The following is a 15,818-nucleotide window of genomic DNA, read 5'->3' as shown; positions in this document are numbered from 1 at the left end:
TTAAAAATTAATTAAAGTATCTTTAATATCTAAAATAAAGATTTAAAGCATTTTAACATGCAGGTCTTAATAGCAAATTGTTTCCTCTGTAACCTGTCTGGGATTGAAAAGAACTTGCATTTTGGAGCAAGCTTGTTTACCAAATGTTACACATGAGAGACTGAACTTGACTGCCCTTGCCATGACAATATCAGAAAAAGAGAGTCCCAGATACGGGACCCTCCTTCCTTGGAGACTTCCTCTCCTTCCCTGGAGACTTTCAAAGCCTGTCTGAATGCATTCCTCTGTGATCTGTGCTAGATTGTGTGGTCCTGCTCTGGCAGGGGTGCTGGACTCAGTGATCTCCTTGGGTCCTTTTCAACCCCTAATATCCTGTGATCTGCTCTGTTTTGACAACAGAAGGCTCCTAGAGAGGGCTATTCTTCAAATACTGAGGGATGAAGCATTCTAGACTCACTTGAGCACATCAAGAATCATAGAATCATAGAATCAACCAGGTTGGAAGAGACCTCCAAGATCATCCAGTCCAGCCTAGCACCCAGCCCTATCCAGTCAACTAGACCATGGCACTAAGTGCCTCAGCCAGGCTTTGCTTGAAGACCCCCAGGGACAGTGACTCCACCACCTCCCTGGGCAGCCCATTCCAATGCCAATCACTCTCTCTGTGAAGAACTTCCTCCTAACATCCAGCCTACACCTACCCTGGCACAACTTGAGACTGTGTCCCCTTGTTCTGTTGCTGGTTACCTGGGAGAAGAGGCCACCCCCCACCTGGCTACAATGCCCCTTCAGGTAGTTGTAGACAGTAATAAGATCACCCCTGAGCCTCCTCTTCTCCAGGCTAAACAGGCCTAGCTCCCTCAACCTCTCCTCATAGGATTTGTGCTCCAGGCCCCTCACCAGCTTTGTTGCCCTTCTCTGGACATGTTCCAGCACCTCAACATCTTTCTTGAATTGAGGGGCCCAGAACTGGACACAGCACTCAAGGTGTGGCCTGACCAGTGCTGAGTACAGGGGAAGAATAATCTCCCTTGTCCTACTGGCCACACTGTTCCTGATGCAGGCCAGGATGCCATTGGCTCTCTTGGCCACCTGGGCACACTGCTGGCTCATCTTCAGCTACTATCTATCAGTACCCCCAGGTCCCTTTCCTCCTGGCTGCTCTCCAGCCACTCAGTCCCCAGCCTATGACCTGAGAAGAGTTTGCTGGTGATAACAGACCTTAGCAGCTCATAGTGCTGACATGGGGGAGAGCAGACCAGGATATGTCTTACAACATCTGGGAGTGGGATGAGATTCACAGTGCAAATGGGTGTTTGTATGGGAGTAGTCATTGCCATCTCAGGAGGGATAATTTTCTAGCAGGTGCAGGAAGGGTCAGCTCAGTTCCCCACCAACCATTGGAGGTCTTTCCTGGGGAGCAGGGTAAGAACAAGGGGATTTTGCCTTCCCTCCTAGTGGTTCATCTCACAGCTACAGCCAAACATAAAGTCTAGGGTTTTTCACAAGTTCTCATGTGGGCCCATCAATTTGGCATGGTCTGTGCAGTTGTCCCTCATCCTCCCTCTGCAGCTTTTGGAATGATAGTGTTTATCTGGAAGGACTGGCTAGACTCAGAGGCTGGGTGGGGAATGCATCCCAGCCAAGAACTGGCTAGAAGCCAACATGCTGTGGGGAGTAAAAATAGCATCAAATGAAGGATATAATAGGCATACACAGAGAAAGCTCTACAGGAGGGCTTTTTACATGATCTGCACCAAACCCTGACATTTGCACTGCTGGAGGCAGGGGTTTGGATACTTCTTACCCACCATCATGCAGAGGATGTCTGCATCTAAGTGACATACAGAAAGCTCCTGGTATAGACACAAGAGACAAACAGGCATTTCAGGGTACAGCTTCTCTGACCTGTTTTAACATCTAGCTGCAGGTGAAATGACTCATACCCTCCTAGTCCCTTTTTCTCTCCCTCCACTGTACAAGGCTCCTGGAGGATGAGTTCAGATGCAGGCACAAGCTTTGTAAGTGAACTCTATTCTGGAAATTGGGTGGATTTTGAAGTTTGTTCTTAAAAGCAGGCAAATAGCACACTCGTCTGAGCACTGCACACACTAGGCTATCCAGCATCTCAGTCCTGGATCTGACACAGATTTGCCTCCCTCATTAGCATGAGAAGAATGGAAATTACTTTTATAGGTTGCAATCTGAGGAGTGAAAATTAACAGTGACTTTTTAAAGCATCTTCACAAAAGTTTATTTTGTGATGGCAACTTTGGTACAAATCAGTAAGTGTGGCCAGTAGGACAAGGGAAGTTATTGTCCCCCTGTACTCAGCACTGGTCAGGCCACATCTTGGGTCCTGTGTCCAGTTCTGGGCTCCTCAATTCAAGAGAGATGTTGAGGTGATGGAATGTTTCCAGAGAAGGGCGACAAAGCTGGTGAGGGGATTGGAGCACAGCCCTGTGAGGAGAGGCTGAGGGAGCTGAGGGTGTTTAGCCTGGAGAAGAGGAGGCTCAGGGATGACCTCATTGCTGTCTACAACTCCCTGAAGGGAGGCTGTAGCCAGGTGGGGTTGGTCTCTTCTCCCAGACAACCAGCAACAGAACAAGGGGACACAGTCTCAAGTTGTGGTGGGGGAGGTCTAGGCTGGATGTTAGGAGGAAGTTGTTGCCAGAGAGAGTGATTGGCATTGGAATGGGCTGCCCAAGGAGGTGGTGGAGTCGCCATCCCTGGAGGTGTTCAAGAAAGGACTGTCTGAGGCACTTAGTGCCATGGTCTAGTTGCTTGGCTAGGGCTGGGTGCTAGGTTGGCCTGGATGATCTTGGAGGTCTCTTCCAACCTGGTTGATGCTATGAAATGAAGCATTCCTTATTGTTTTCAATTCTATTTGTTTGGGTTCATTAGCATAGTTTCAAAGAAAATGAGGTCTGTGATCTCAATATCTGTCTGATATTGGCTATCTTGTCAAAAAACTTTAAAATCCATTTGCTAGCTTCAGTTTAAGTTTGCATGAAGACCTTGAACTGTTTCAGGCCAAGGTGGCTGTGGAAGACAGATCTTCTGTTTCAGAAACATAGGGTCATAGAATCAACCAGACTGGAAGAGACCTCCAAGATCATCCAGTCCAACCTAGCACCCAGCCCTATCCAATCAACTAGACCATGGCACTAAGTGCCTCATCCAGGTTTTTCTTCAACACCTCCAAGGGCGGCTACTCCACCACCTCCCTGGGCAGCCCATTCCAATGCCAATCACTCTCTCTGTGAAGAACTTCCTCCTAACATCCAGCCTGTACTTCCCCTGGCATACCTTGAGACTGTGTCCCCTTGGTCTGTTGCCAGTTGCCTGGCAGAAGAGACCAACCCCCACCTGGCTACAGAACCTGGATAGAAGGCTGCAGTGACCAACAGGCCTTGTGATGGCTGGCCATCAGTTAACTTCTACTTAACCTTTTGCCAACTCATTAGTTAATGTCACCTCCACTCCCCTTCCTTCCCCAAGTAAATACATTCAAAGGAAATACTGTCTCATGAGACACTGGATTTGTTTTGCATGGGGTAATCTTTCACAAACCCATCTGTAGAGGAAATGAAGTCCTCTGACACACTGATGAATTTAGCACTTGCCATGAGACACAGGGCTATGGCTCTTTACTCCTCAAGATACACTATTACTGTCTACAACTACCTGAAGGGACATTGTAGCCAGGTGGGTGGTGGCCTCTTCTCCCAGGCAACCAGCAATAGAACAAGGGGACACAGTCTCAAGTTGTGCCAGGGGTAGGTATAGGCTGGATGTTAGGAGGAAGCTGTTGGCAGAGAGAGTGATTGGCATTGGAATGGGCTGCCCAGGGAGGTGGTGGAGGCACCATCCCTGGAGGTGTTCAAGAAAAGACTGCATGAGGCTCTTGGTGCTGTGGTCTGGTTCACTGGATGGGGCTGGGTGCTAGGTTGGACTGGATGATCTTGGAGGTCTCTCCCAACCTGGTTGATTCAATGATTCTACTATACACACAGTTAATTCAGTTTTCTTCTGATTAACTCTTCTAGGGCTTGTTTCTGTTCCTGGGACATCTGCTTGGAGAGGCCTGTGTGTAACCTCTCTGAAAAGAATCAAGCACAACTGAAATAGCTCATCCAATTTCAGATTTCAAAATAAGCCTCTCACAATTTGCTGGAGAATGCTAGATTGCTTAAGGTTTTTCTCCTGTTCTTCTTTATAGAGAAAAATAGCATTTATTAGACATTAATAGAATTAAATCCTCATGTAAACACATTTAATCCTATTCCATTTTTGGTTAAGTGTGGAAGTGGATTTTATCCAACCACACACACAAAAATTCCTAATATGGAAACAGTTGGTAGTGAAAAGCATCTCTTAAACTGCTAGAATTCACATCTTGTTTTCTACTCCAGTTCCTTGTCTGGATAAGATGATCTTGGAGGTCTCTTCCATCCTGGTTGATTCTATAATCTAGGTGAACCTGTTTTAGCAAAGGGATTGGCATAGATGATCTCTAGAGGTCCCTTTCAACCTCGACCATTCTCTGATTCTCTGATACTTTTCTTTTACTGGTATGTATCTAATGACATCAGGTGGTTGTGACCAAGACTAGTTCCCTGTGCTAGGTGTAGTGCTCCCTTGGTTGAAGGTGGACTGAAGAGGGAACAGTCTGCGTAGTGGTGACACAGAGGTGAAATTGTTTTCTTGTGATGGCAGAGTAGTTCAGTGGGTGAATCAGGACTAAGAGTCCCATCCCCAAGGTGCCATAATCTCACAGTGTGAGCTGGGATATGAGGATCTGCTTGGTTATGCATTTCAGAGTGATAAAGAAAATAGCAAACAGATATGAACACTTCCAGGTTATGCAAGAAAGCCAAGGTGAAGTTAAGCACAGGGCTGTGCATCAGCTCTCCTTCACTCCCTTGGAAATGTGGCTCCACTAAGGTAGATCAGTCCTAAATACTTCAGCCCAAACTAACCCCTGAACTTCTGAGTCCTTGAGTGTTTTCTGTGCTAATTCAGAGTACAGCAGGCTTACTTCTTCAGAGGAGCAATTTCTGTCCCAGAGAAAGAGGAAAGGATTTATTGAAGAGCTCAGCCAGGCTCTTGTTGTATCCTACAGGATACCTGCTCCTAGGGAGGTAAATGCAGGGCTTTAGAAGTGTGCTAGAACTGGGAAGAAGGCCCACAGCTGTGAATGGTTACTGGATCCTTGGTCTCACTCAGCTGGAGATTTGCCCTACAAATCTGGTGGTGTTGGCTGCCCATCCATGTAGGAGGAACACAATTCAGCTTTCCCTGAAGCATTGGCCTTATGCTGTGGCATGGCAACAGTTGGATTCAGGCCAGCCCTGTGCCACTGGCCTTAGCAAATCATCTGGGCATGTGGATCTGGGGTAAAAAAAAATGGTGATTTCTTGGCTTTCAGAAGGGCCCACTTCAGGAGTCTGAGCTGCAGGTGATGTGGAATTAGGGAAGCCTTGCTCTTTTCTCTCCCACTTCAGGAGTCTGAGCTGCAGGTGATGTGGAATTAGGGAAGCCTTGCTCTTTTCTCTCCCACTTCAGGAGTCTGAGCTGCAGGTGATGTGGAATTAGGGAAGCCTTGCTCTTTTCTCTCCCACTTCAGGAGTCTGAGCTGCAGGTGATGTGGAATTAGGGAAGCCTTGCTCTTTTCTCTCCCACTTCAGGAGTCTGAGCTGCAGGTGATGTGGAATTAGGGAAGCCTTGCTCTTTTCTCTCCCACTTCAGGAGTCTGAGCTACAGGTGATGTGGAATTAGGGAAGCCTTGCTCTTTTCTCTCCCACTTCAGGAGTCTGAGCTGCAGGTGATACGGAATTAGGGAAGCCTTGCTCTTTTCTCTCCCACTTCAGGAGTCTGAGCTACAGGTGATGTGGAATTAGGGAAGCCTTGCTCTTTTCTCTCCCACTTCAGGAGTCTGAGCTGCAGGTGATGTGGAATTAGGGAAGCCTTGCTCTTTTCTCTCCCACTTCAGGAGTCTGAGCTGCAGGTGATGTGGAATTAGGGAAGCCTTGCTCTTTTCTCTCCCACTTCAGGAGTCTGAGCTACAGGTGATGTGGAATTAGGGAAGCCTTGGTCTTTTCTCTCCCACTTCAGGAGTCTGAGCTGCAGGTGATGTGGAATTAGGGAAGCCTTGCTCTTTTCTCTCCCACTTCAGGAGTCTGAGCTACAGGTGATGTGGAATTAGGGAAGCCTTGCTCTTTTCCTTTGTAGAAGGAAGCAACAGTCATGAGTATTTAATTTTATTCTGTTTTGGTAGACAACATCTGGTTAGAGAAGTTTTGAACTGAGAGGAGAAAAGGGAGAAATGCAAGAACAGCAGCAGACTGGATTAAAAAAAGGAGGTGAGGGTACTTTTAATTGTAATGTATTTGGAGAGGAATGAGAAAATGGGGCTGTGGTCTGTGTGGTTGCTCTGGTCTTTATAAACTGCTAGCAACATAGACGTTATCAAAGTTACTTTCTGCCTCTACCAGTCATACAATGAGTGGTGCCCTGGACATAGGAGTGCTGTAGACCCTTGCCAGGCTGCAGGCAGTTGCCTACCTTGCAGCCTCCCTGTCTGCTGCCAACAACCAGGTGCAAGCTGGTGAGTAGAGAGGAGGATGCTGAAGCTGTGAAACAGGGATATGGCTAGAGAGTAGAAAAACATTGGGTAGAGGAAGTTTTCTCCACCCCAGATGTTTTCAGAGACTCAGCCACTCTGGCCTGGCCTGTCACAGAGGTGCACAACTGGACAGGTTTACCAGTGGCGGAATCAGCCATCTTCTCAGAGACGTGGCTTGGGGACACATCCTTGCTACTGACTGCCTCCATCATTCTGCCATTTGCCAGATGCTGTGTTGCTCTCCAGGGAACAAAAAGGCAGAAAGAAAACAACACAACCCACCTCCCAAATCTTTGTTTAGAGAATGTGATTCCATTAAATGCAACTAGAATCATAGAATCAGTCAGGGTTGGAAGGGACCACAAGGATCATCTAGTTCCAAACCCTCTGCCATGGCCAGGGACACACTGCCCTACATCAGGCTGGCCACAGCCTCATCCATCCTGGCCTTAAACACCTCCAGGCATGGGGCCTCAACCACCTCCCTGGGCAACCCATTCCAGCCTCTCACCACTCTCATGCTCAACAACTTCCTCCTCATGACCAGTCTCAATCTCCCCACCTCCAGCTTTTCTCCATTCCCACTAGTCCTGTCACTCCCTGATATCCTGTAAAGTCCCTCCCTGGCTATTTTGTAGGCCCCCTTCAGACACTGGAAGACTGCAAGAAGGTCATCTGGGAACCTCCTCTTCTCCAGACTGAACAGTCCCAACTCTTTCAGTCTGTCCTCATAAGAGAGGTGCTCCAGCCCTCTGAGCATCCCTGTGGCCCTTCTCTAGACATGCTCCAGCATCTCCACATCCCTCTTGTAAAGTGGGCTCCAGAACTAGACACAGTACTCCAGGTAGGGACTCAGCAGAGCAGAGTAGAGTGGGAGAATTACCTCCCTCGACCTGCTGGCCACACTTCTCCTGATGTAGCCCAGCCTCTGGTTGGCTTTCTGGGCTGCAAGTGCACACTCCTGGCTCATGTTGAGCTTCTTGTCCACCAGCACCCCAAAGTCCCTCTCCTCAGGGCTGCTCTCCAGCCACTCACTGCTCACTCAAGGGCAACTTTTCCTGCATTTATTTGCCATTTCCAATGCTTCTCTGATGATCAAGAGAGCTGCTCCATGAGGGCAGATGCTAATGAAAAGAGCTTCTGAATGAGCATATGTGTTACTGCATCTAGGTCAGAGGAGTCAGATGAAAGTATCTATCCGTGTTTTTTTTGAACTGGGCTTCTAATAAGCATGTTAACTTCCCCAATTATAAGCAGCTGCATCTATCAGCAGCACACAAGGTTATATTTACTATGTTTAAAAGCTCTCTAATGAAGCTTTGAAGTCCAGCTCATTCCAGATTCATGCAGGGAAGGAGCTGTAGCCAGCGTGGTGCTCCTCTGATGACTTCTGAAGATGTGAGAATTGAAAACAAGCATTTCTTTGCAATTATGGACAGGTGTAAGAAGCCCTTTTGTAAAAAGTAAATAGATACTGAAATATCAAATGGATACTTCAAAACCTACATTTGGCTGCCACAGAGTTTTGTTTTTCTGTTCCAGGAGCTTTATTTTACTTCTCTTGCCAACACAATCCCTGCATAGTCCATATGCAGGAGTACTGGGGATACTGGCAGATAGTAGCTGAGGATGAAGCAGCAGTGTGCCCAGGAAAGCCGATGACATCCTGGCCTGGATCAGGAGCAGTGTGGCCAACAGGACAAGGGAGGTTATTCTGCTCCTGTGCTCAGCACTGGTCAGACCAGACTTTGAGTGCTGTGTCCAGTTCTGAGCTCCTCAACTCAAGACAGATGTTGAGATACTGGAACATGTCCAGAGAAGGGTGACAAAGCTGGTGAGGGGCCTGGAACACAGCCCTGTGAGGAGAGGCTGAGGGAGCTGGGGGCGTTTAGCATGGAGGAGGCTCAGAGGTGACCTCATTGTTGTCTGTGACTACCTGAAGGGAGGCTGTAGCCAGGTGGGGTTTGGTCTCTTCTGCCAGGCAACCAAGAGAACAAGGGGACAGAGTCTCAAGTTTTGCAAGGGGGGTCTAGACTGGATGTTAGGAGGAAGTTCATTTCAGAGAGAGTGATTGGCATTGGAATGGGCTGCCCAGGGAGGTGGTGGAATCACCATCCCTGGAGGTGTTGAAGCAAAGCCTGGCTGAGGCACTTAGTGCCATGGTCTAGTTAATTGTCTAGGGTGGGTGCTAGGTTGAACTGGATGATGTTGGAGGTCTCTTCTAACCTGGTTGATTCTATGATTCTGTGATATTTGTATTTAGCCATGTGCTGCTTTTCACTTCAGTATCATCATCCAGCAAGACGGTTTCCCTGTCCAGCCTTGATCCCACGTTCAAGAACACCAAATGAACCCAAAGGGGAAAAAGGATTTTGTGCAAGTAACGTGCATAAAATCAACAAAAGATTTTTTTTTTTACTCTCCACATCCTCCCCTAGCTTGAGACTCAGATTCCTTTTTCTACAGAGGCCTGAGTGATGCTGCAGGGTGAAATGATTGTAGCATTAAATGGTACGGTGGATATTGCTGAGCTTTATCATCACACCCCATGTTACAATGCTTCTCCATGGTGCTTTCAGTACATAATGGGTGTGTGAACTCTCCAGAAGACACTTATGTTGCTGTGTGAAGCCACACAACATGGCACACAGGTAACCTAATTGCACTCTCTAGCTGCTCCTACAAAACTAGCAATAAGCAAAGCTAAAAGGTTTTGAGCACATCTGGAGTTTCCAGTCTCTGGAAGGGTAGTACTTTGAGTTAAAGTTACAGCTTCATGTAAGTCTCCACTGACTTGCTGTTTCCTTTTGATCTGTACTAAAGATAGTGACAGAGCAGGTGTCAGTAATGGGTAAGTAGAGACCACAGTATTTGGGGTCTGCTACTTGCTTTCTTCTCTGTATGAAGTTTGTTTCCTTCCCTTGCTGTTGGGATATTTTTATTTCAGCTGCGTGAGTAATGGGTAAGTAGATACCACAGTATTTGAGGTATGCTTGCTTGCTTACTTTCTTCTCTGTATGAAGTTTGTTTCCTTCTCTTGGTGTTGAGATATTTTTATTTCCTCAAGGCTTGATCTTCATCAACAATAAAAGTGAAACCCACTTTAAACCTATACTTTTAAGAAAGTGTGTGTGTGCTTTTGTGTATATGCACATTACTGCTGAGTCTTGGGCAGCTCCATTTGAGTTCAGTATGAGATATTGAGATAGAAAGGAAGGAGAATTGGCTGTCCTCTCACTGCTGTTTGCCCATATCCCAGCAATATTTGCCACATGTGATGCCTTTGGGTGCTGATTCTGTTGTGGATTTGTCACCCATAGATCATCTTCCGGAAAATCAGCGACGTCAAGAAGGAGGAAGAGGAGCGCCTGCGCCAGAAGAACGAGGTGACATTGAGCATCCCTGTGGACCACCCCGTGCGGAAGCTCTTCCAGAAGTTCAAACAGCAAAAGGAGATGCGTAATCAAGGCTCAACCCACGTTGACCCAGAAAGGAACCAACTTCAGGTGGAAAACAGGAGCGTGCAGAATGGAGCCTCCATCACAGGCACCAGTGTGGTCACTGTGTCTCAGATCACCCCCATCCAGACATCCTTGGCTTACATGAAAACCAGCGAGGCCGTGAAGCAGAACAACAGGGACGCGATGGAGCTCAAGCCAAATGGAAACGGAGACCAGAAGTGTCTGAAAGTAAACAGCCCCATGAGGATGAAGAACGGGAACGGGAAGGGGTGGCTTCGACTGAAGAACACGATGGGCACCCACGAGGAGAAGAAAGAGGACTGGAACAACGTGACAAAGGCCGAGTCCATGGGGTTGCTCTCCGATGACCCCAAAAGCAACGGCTCGGAGAACGGTGTAAATAAGAACCCGCTGCGGAAAACAGACTCTTGTGACAGTGGAATAACAAAAAGTGACCTTCGCTTGGATAAAGCTGGTGAGGCTCGCAGCCCGCTGGAGCACAGCCCCATTCAGGCTGATGCTAGGCATCCTTTCTACCCCATTCCCGAGCAGGCCTTACAAACTACGCTGCAGGAAGTCAAGCACGAACTCAAAGAAGATATCCAGCTGCTAAGCAGCAGGATGGCTGCCCTTGAGAAACAGGTGGCAGAGATTTTAAAGCTGTTGTCTGAAAAGAACGTGCCCCAGACCGCTTCCCCTGAGCCTCATTTATCACCCCAGCACCCCCCCCAGATACCCTGCCAGGATATTTTTAGCGTTTCGAGGCCTGCATCACCCGAATCAGAAAAAGATGAAATCCACTTTTAGCATATACCTATGTGTATATATGTATACAGTATATATGCAGAGGTGTATATATACCTTTATACATATATATATGTGTGTGTGTGTATACGGTAAATATATAGACATATATATTTTCACTTGCATCCGATATGACTTGAACACACCAAGGATTTTGATATGTAAATATTGCATGTCCAGCTGGATTCTGGCCTGCCAAAGAAAACAATTATTAACATAGATATTGCTTGTATAATATGCAGTTGACTGCATGCACACTTTCCAGTTATTTATAAGCTCTATTATGTAATAAAAGAATGACTTTTGTTTAACAAAGGCAATGTACTATTTAAAGAATCAGGGTCTAACCTGCCAATATTGCCATGACAGTTTTGATCTCAGGCTGGGCAAATTGAGCTTTTATTTCCTCGCTGTCTTTTGTGCCGAGTTAAACAGTAGATTAATACGATGTGGAGGACATGTTCAGACTCCAATTAGTATCGTTTCCTGGTATCATTTTGTTACAATATGCTCTGTATTTGGTGATAAATTCCCTCACTCTTCCTAAAGGGTGGGCGCTGCTCTGTGGCCAGGGAAGGGCACCACGTCTGGTGCTGGGGTGGATCGCTGGGGTTTATTTGTGTGGGTATTGTGCATGCACAGTCTTTTAGTTCAAGTATCCTCCTGCTCTTTTAACATCCTAAGTAAGAAATAATAACGGTGATTTATGTAACAAAATGAAGCTAACAGAAACTTTCTCAGCTGCACTCCCTGAGTGTTTGGGGCTAACTTATTTCTTGAAAGCCTCCTTTTACTGATGGCATTTTTACTAATCTGTTAAAGTAACATTATGCAGATTCTCTTTGCAGCACTCGGCGATGGTGTCCGGTTCTGTCAGTGTCTTCATTAGGATGTCCTGTTTTTGCAGGGTTGAGGTTGCTCTCTCACCGTCCCTCCTCACTGCCCCAGGCAGAATGACTTTGCATGAGGTCTAAGCAAGGGAGAGAACAATCGTAGTTCAGCTCCTTCAGAGCCATGTGAGCAGGTTTGAAAACATGAATTTAAAAGGCTGCAGTGAGTTCCTCCTGCATTCTCACTTCTGAGAATGCTTATCAGTCTGCAACTGCCTTTGAGAAAGAGAGAAGATAGCAGGTCAGGGTGTAATTCCCTTTAGCCTGCGGCACCTGGATGGTAATGTTTGGGTGCAGTGGGTATGCTGGTGAGATGAAATCCTCCCTAAGGTGCTGTCCTCTGTTCTTGTGTTGGTTTTGTGGAAGTTTTCAGTGCATGGGGTGAGCATGCATCAAGAGTAGACTTGCAGTGCCCAGACGCGCAGCTGTCACTGGTCCTTCAGGTCTGTGGCAGATACTCTGACTCTTTTCTTAGCTGGCTGCCATCGTCATCTCCCAGTATTGACCCCTCAAACCCCTGATCTCCACCTCACTGGCTGGAGCATTGCCCTGCATGTGGCACAGTTGGCTTCACAGGGCTGCAGCAGGACAGGCTCTTGCACTGCATCTTGTTTGTTTTCCTGTTTGAGCTGAGGTTTGGGACTCTGCCTGAGTGTGGAAGGGGCTTCTTGTCTCTCCAGTTGCATTGACTTTGAATCCCAATACTTGTCATGCACAGCAGGAATGGCAGTCACTGCTTTAGAGCTGTTAAGCAGTGCAGCTCAAAGCCAGCCCAGTAGAGTGAAATGGCTCCCTTAGAGGAAGATTTGTCCTCCACACTTAAATGGCCTCTTGCATCAATATTCCATGGGTTCAGAAGTGCCTGAAGTAAAACATTTTTGTACAACAAAGCATCACTATCAATCAAGTAAATAAAAGATGTCTTTGTAATTAGTGGGCATCCTTACCAGACACCAATACCAGATCCATTACTTAGTATTAGAAAGCTAAACTAGATATTTTAGTGAAAAACAAAACAAAATCAACCAGCACAAACAAACAAACAAAAAAAAAAAAAAAAAAAAGACCCCAAAACCTCACCCAAAATCCCTCAAACAAACAGAAAACCCCAAACTCTAACAACCAAAGCAAACCACAAACCCCAAAACAAACCATCTTTCAAGAGAGGAACCTATATCTCAAGTTGAACATATCTTCTTGTGTGAAATCCAGACCCATGAACTCCTAGAGGTCCGTAAGAAAGCCAAAGAAGTCATTACTTCTGTTGTGTCAATTCATGAAGGCTTCTTGGAGGATGATGGTCTTCCTCATTTGCTGTTCCTTTCTGTCCTGTTTCTGGCCCTTTGCCCTTTCCTTTCTTCAGGAAATTATAGACACAAACTAGGAAGAATAAAAGGCCTTGAAGTGGGACAACTCTTTCCAAAGCCTGATGGTTAGGCTGCCAGCCCATTCCAGTGTTCCACAGCTGTAGGTGCTGCTGTCAAAACTTTCAGCTGAATTTTGCAGAGGCTCTTCTAATATAAGTACAAATCTTTAACTCCACCACCATGCTTTGGTCTGCACGGACAAACCACACTTGAAAACAGAAGGACCTTTAAGGTACTAGACCAAATCCTACCCTGGGACTGTGAAAGAATTTGAGGGGTATAGGGTTTGGGAGTTAGAAGTTTGCTGCAAGCTACTGGGGTGCATACAGGCCTTGTGGGTGCAATTTCAGTGCCAAGCTCTGAAGATTTGAATGTTCTTGCCTGACTTTGGATTGCTGGTTGAGCCAGACACACAACTGCCAAGAGCTGCCTCATCCATTGGTGAGTTCTGCAGGCTGTATCAGGGCCAGATTGTGATAAAGTTGCTTGAATGCATGAATCTGCCATGATGTGATGATGCAAAAAAGCCAGCGGGGTAATTGGGGTGCTCACTTAGAAACTTTTTGCCTTAATGGCATTCCTCTGTTTCTGCAAAGGACTTCTTTTCTTTCTCTGTGACTGATACTTTGGATAGAACTGCATGGCATGCAAAGGGATCTCTGTTTAGATTTGTCTTGCAAGTCAGGTGTATCTTTGTGCCACTTTACAATGGCAGAACATGTGAGAGAATTGATCTAACCTTGAAAATTGTTTGAGATCAGAATGTCTGTAACATGACTGGTTAAAATGTACAGTGGCTAAAAGCTATAAAGAATGTGAAATACCAAGTTCATGAAACAAATATGGTGTTTCCAGGTCCGCTTCAAGTGCTGCTTTGACCCTGGTATTTCAATGTTGTTCACTGCAAGGTCAGTGGAAGTGGCTTGTGCTGTGTGAGGCAGTAGGGCAATGGGTGTTGTGCTGCCAACTCGATAACTGCAGCCTGCAGATAGGTTGTCCCAGGTGTTGTGTGTTGGATGTGCAGCTGGACATGCCATGTGCATGATAGACTTTGATAATGATTGCTCTGCAAATTTGGCTTGTATGACCCTGAAGCACTTTACCTCCAAAATATCACGGTTGGAGCATTACTCATTGTTTCATGGAGTTGTTACTGGGGACTGGTTCAGCTTTCCAAGTTCATGAAACAAATATGGTGTTTCCAGGTCCACTTCAAGTGCTGCTTTGACCCTGGTATTTCAATGTTGTTCACTGCAAGGTCAGTGGAAGTGGCTTTTGCTGTGTGAGGCAGTAGGGCAATGGGTGTTGTGCTGCCAACTTGATAACTGCAGCCTGCAGATAGGTTGTCCCAGGTGTTGTGTGCTGGGTGTGCAGCTGGACATGCCACGTGCAAGATAGATTTTGGTGACTGTTGCTCTGCAAATTTGGCTTGTATGATTCTGAAGCACTTTGCCTCCAAAATTTCAGGGATGGAGCATTACTCATTGTGTCATGGCATTATTACTGGGGACTGGTTCAGCTTTCCCTTCCCTTTGTGGTTGTGCATGATGCCAACAAGATGCTGCCAACTGGGGCATTCCTTTTCTGTTAAAGAAGCATGAGTCGTACTCTTGTAATTCAGGCTTGACTGAAAGCAATCACCTGTAGTCATTAAGTGCAATAAAGGCACAGATGTGTCTCTTTCACCTAAGCCAGTGCTCGATCAGCTACATGCTGTGTGGAGGGAGCTCTGAGCTGCATGCTCTCCTTTCCTTTCCCTCCAGAGCCATATTCCTGTACAGATGCTCCTGCCACGTGCTGATAACAGCATTCTTAGCCACGTTCCTTGGGCTCTGTGTGTTCAAAGCATTTTACCTGCACATGAGTGGATTTTATCTTTCTGACCTTTGGAAGAGAAATCAAATGTGTAAACACTTTCCAAAGCAATTGAACTGGACTACCTTTAATAGCTTTTTTTTTTTGGTGTTAATGTTATATATAAGAGATAGAACAGCACTTCAGGATCCTATCTGAAAAAAAAAAGAATTCTTGTAGTGAAGATTCAGTTCTTCTTTCTCCATCTTTCTGTCTTTGCCAGGGGACAGGGGTTAGAGCAGAGCTGGCTCTGGAAGTGACAATCTTAAGCTTTGCCCATTTTTCTTTATGCTGTTCTGCAGAAGTAGCCTGGAGAAGAAGGAGGCTCAGGGGGGACCTCATTGCTGTCTACAACTACCTGAAGGGAGGCTGTAGCCAGGTAGGGGTTGGTCTCTTCTCCCAGGCAACAAGCAAGAGAACAAGAGGACAGAGTCTCAAGTTGTGCTGAGAGAGGTCTAGGCTGGATGTTAGGAGGAAGTTGTTGGCAGAGAGAGTGATTGGCATTGGAATGGGCTGCCCAGGGAGGTGGTGGAGGCACCGTCTCTGGAGGTGTTGAAGCAAAGCCTGGCTGAGGCACTTAGTGCCATGGTCTAGTTGACTGGCTAGGGCTGGGTGCTAGGTTGGCCTGGATAATCTTGGAGGTCTCTTCCAACCTGGTTGATTCTATGGTTCTATGAACTACAGGGACTCGATGTTGCTGGCACCAAAGTTTGGGTTCATTGCTAGGTTCAAATTCAGTCTTTATTTACCAGCACATGGAAAGCAACTCTGTTAACAGGGGTGTGAACTGAAGGTTGAATCCATTGATCATATT

At 46.5% G+C, this 15,818-nt stretch overlaps 1 protein-coding gene across 1 annotated transcript in view; it reads left to right on the top strand.

Annotated features, from left to right (window-relative positions):
• Positions 1-11,441, top strand: part of KCNH5 (potassium voltage-gated channel subfamily H member 5) — a 233,438-nt gene extending 221,997 nt beyond the window's left edge. Inside the window, exon 11 of the mRNA XM_064156043.1 lies at positions 9,949-11,441. Coding sequence (XP_064012113.1) covers positions 9,949-10,896 — 948 coding nt within the window. The 3' untranslated portion in view covers positions 10,897-11,441. The remainder of the gene's footprint in view (positions 1-9,948) is intronic.
• Positions 11,442-15,818: the final 4,377 nt, after the last annotated feature.

Source organism: Pogoniulus pusillus, chromosome 1 (assembly GCF_015220805.1).
Source record: "Pogoniulus pusillus isolate bPogPus1 chromosome 1, bPogPus1.pri, whole genome shotgun sequence".
NCBI classification, from domain to species: domain Eukaryota; kingdom Metazoa; phylum Chordata; class Aves; order Piciformes; family Lybiidae; genus Pogoniulus; species Pogoniulus pusillus.
This window is presented reverse-complemented; position numbering and strand designations above follow the sequence as displayed.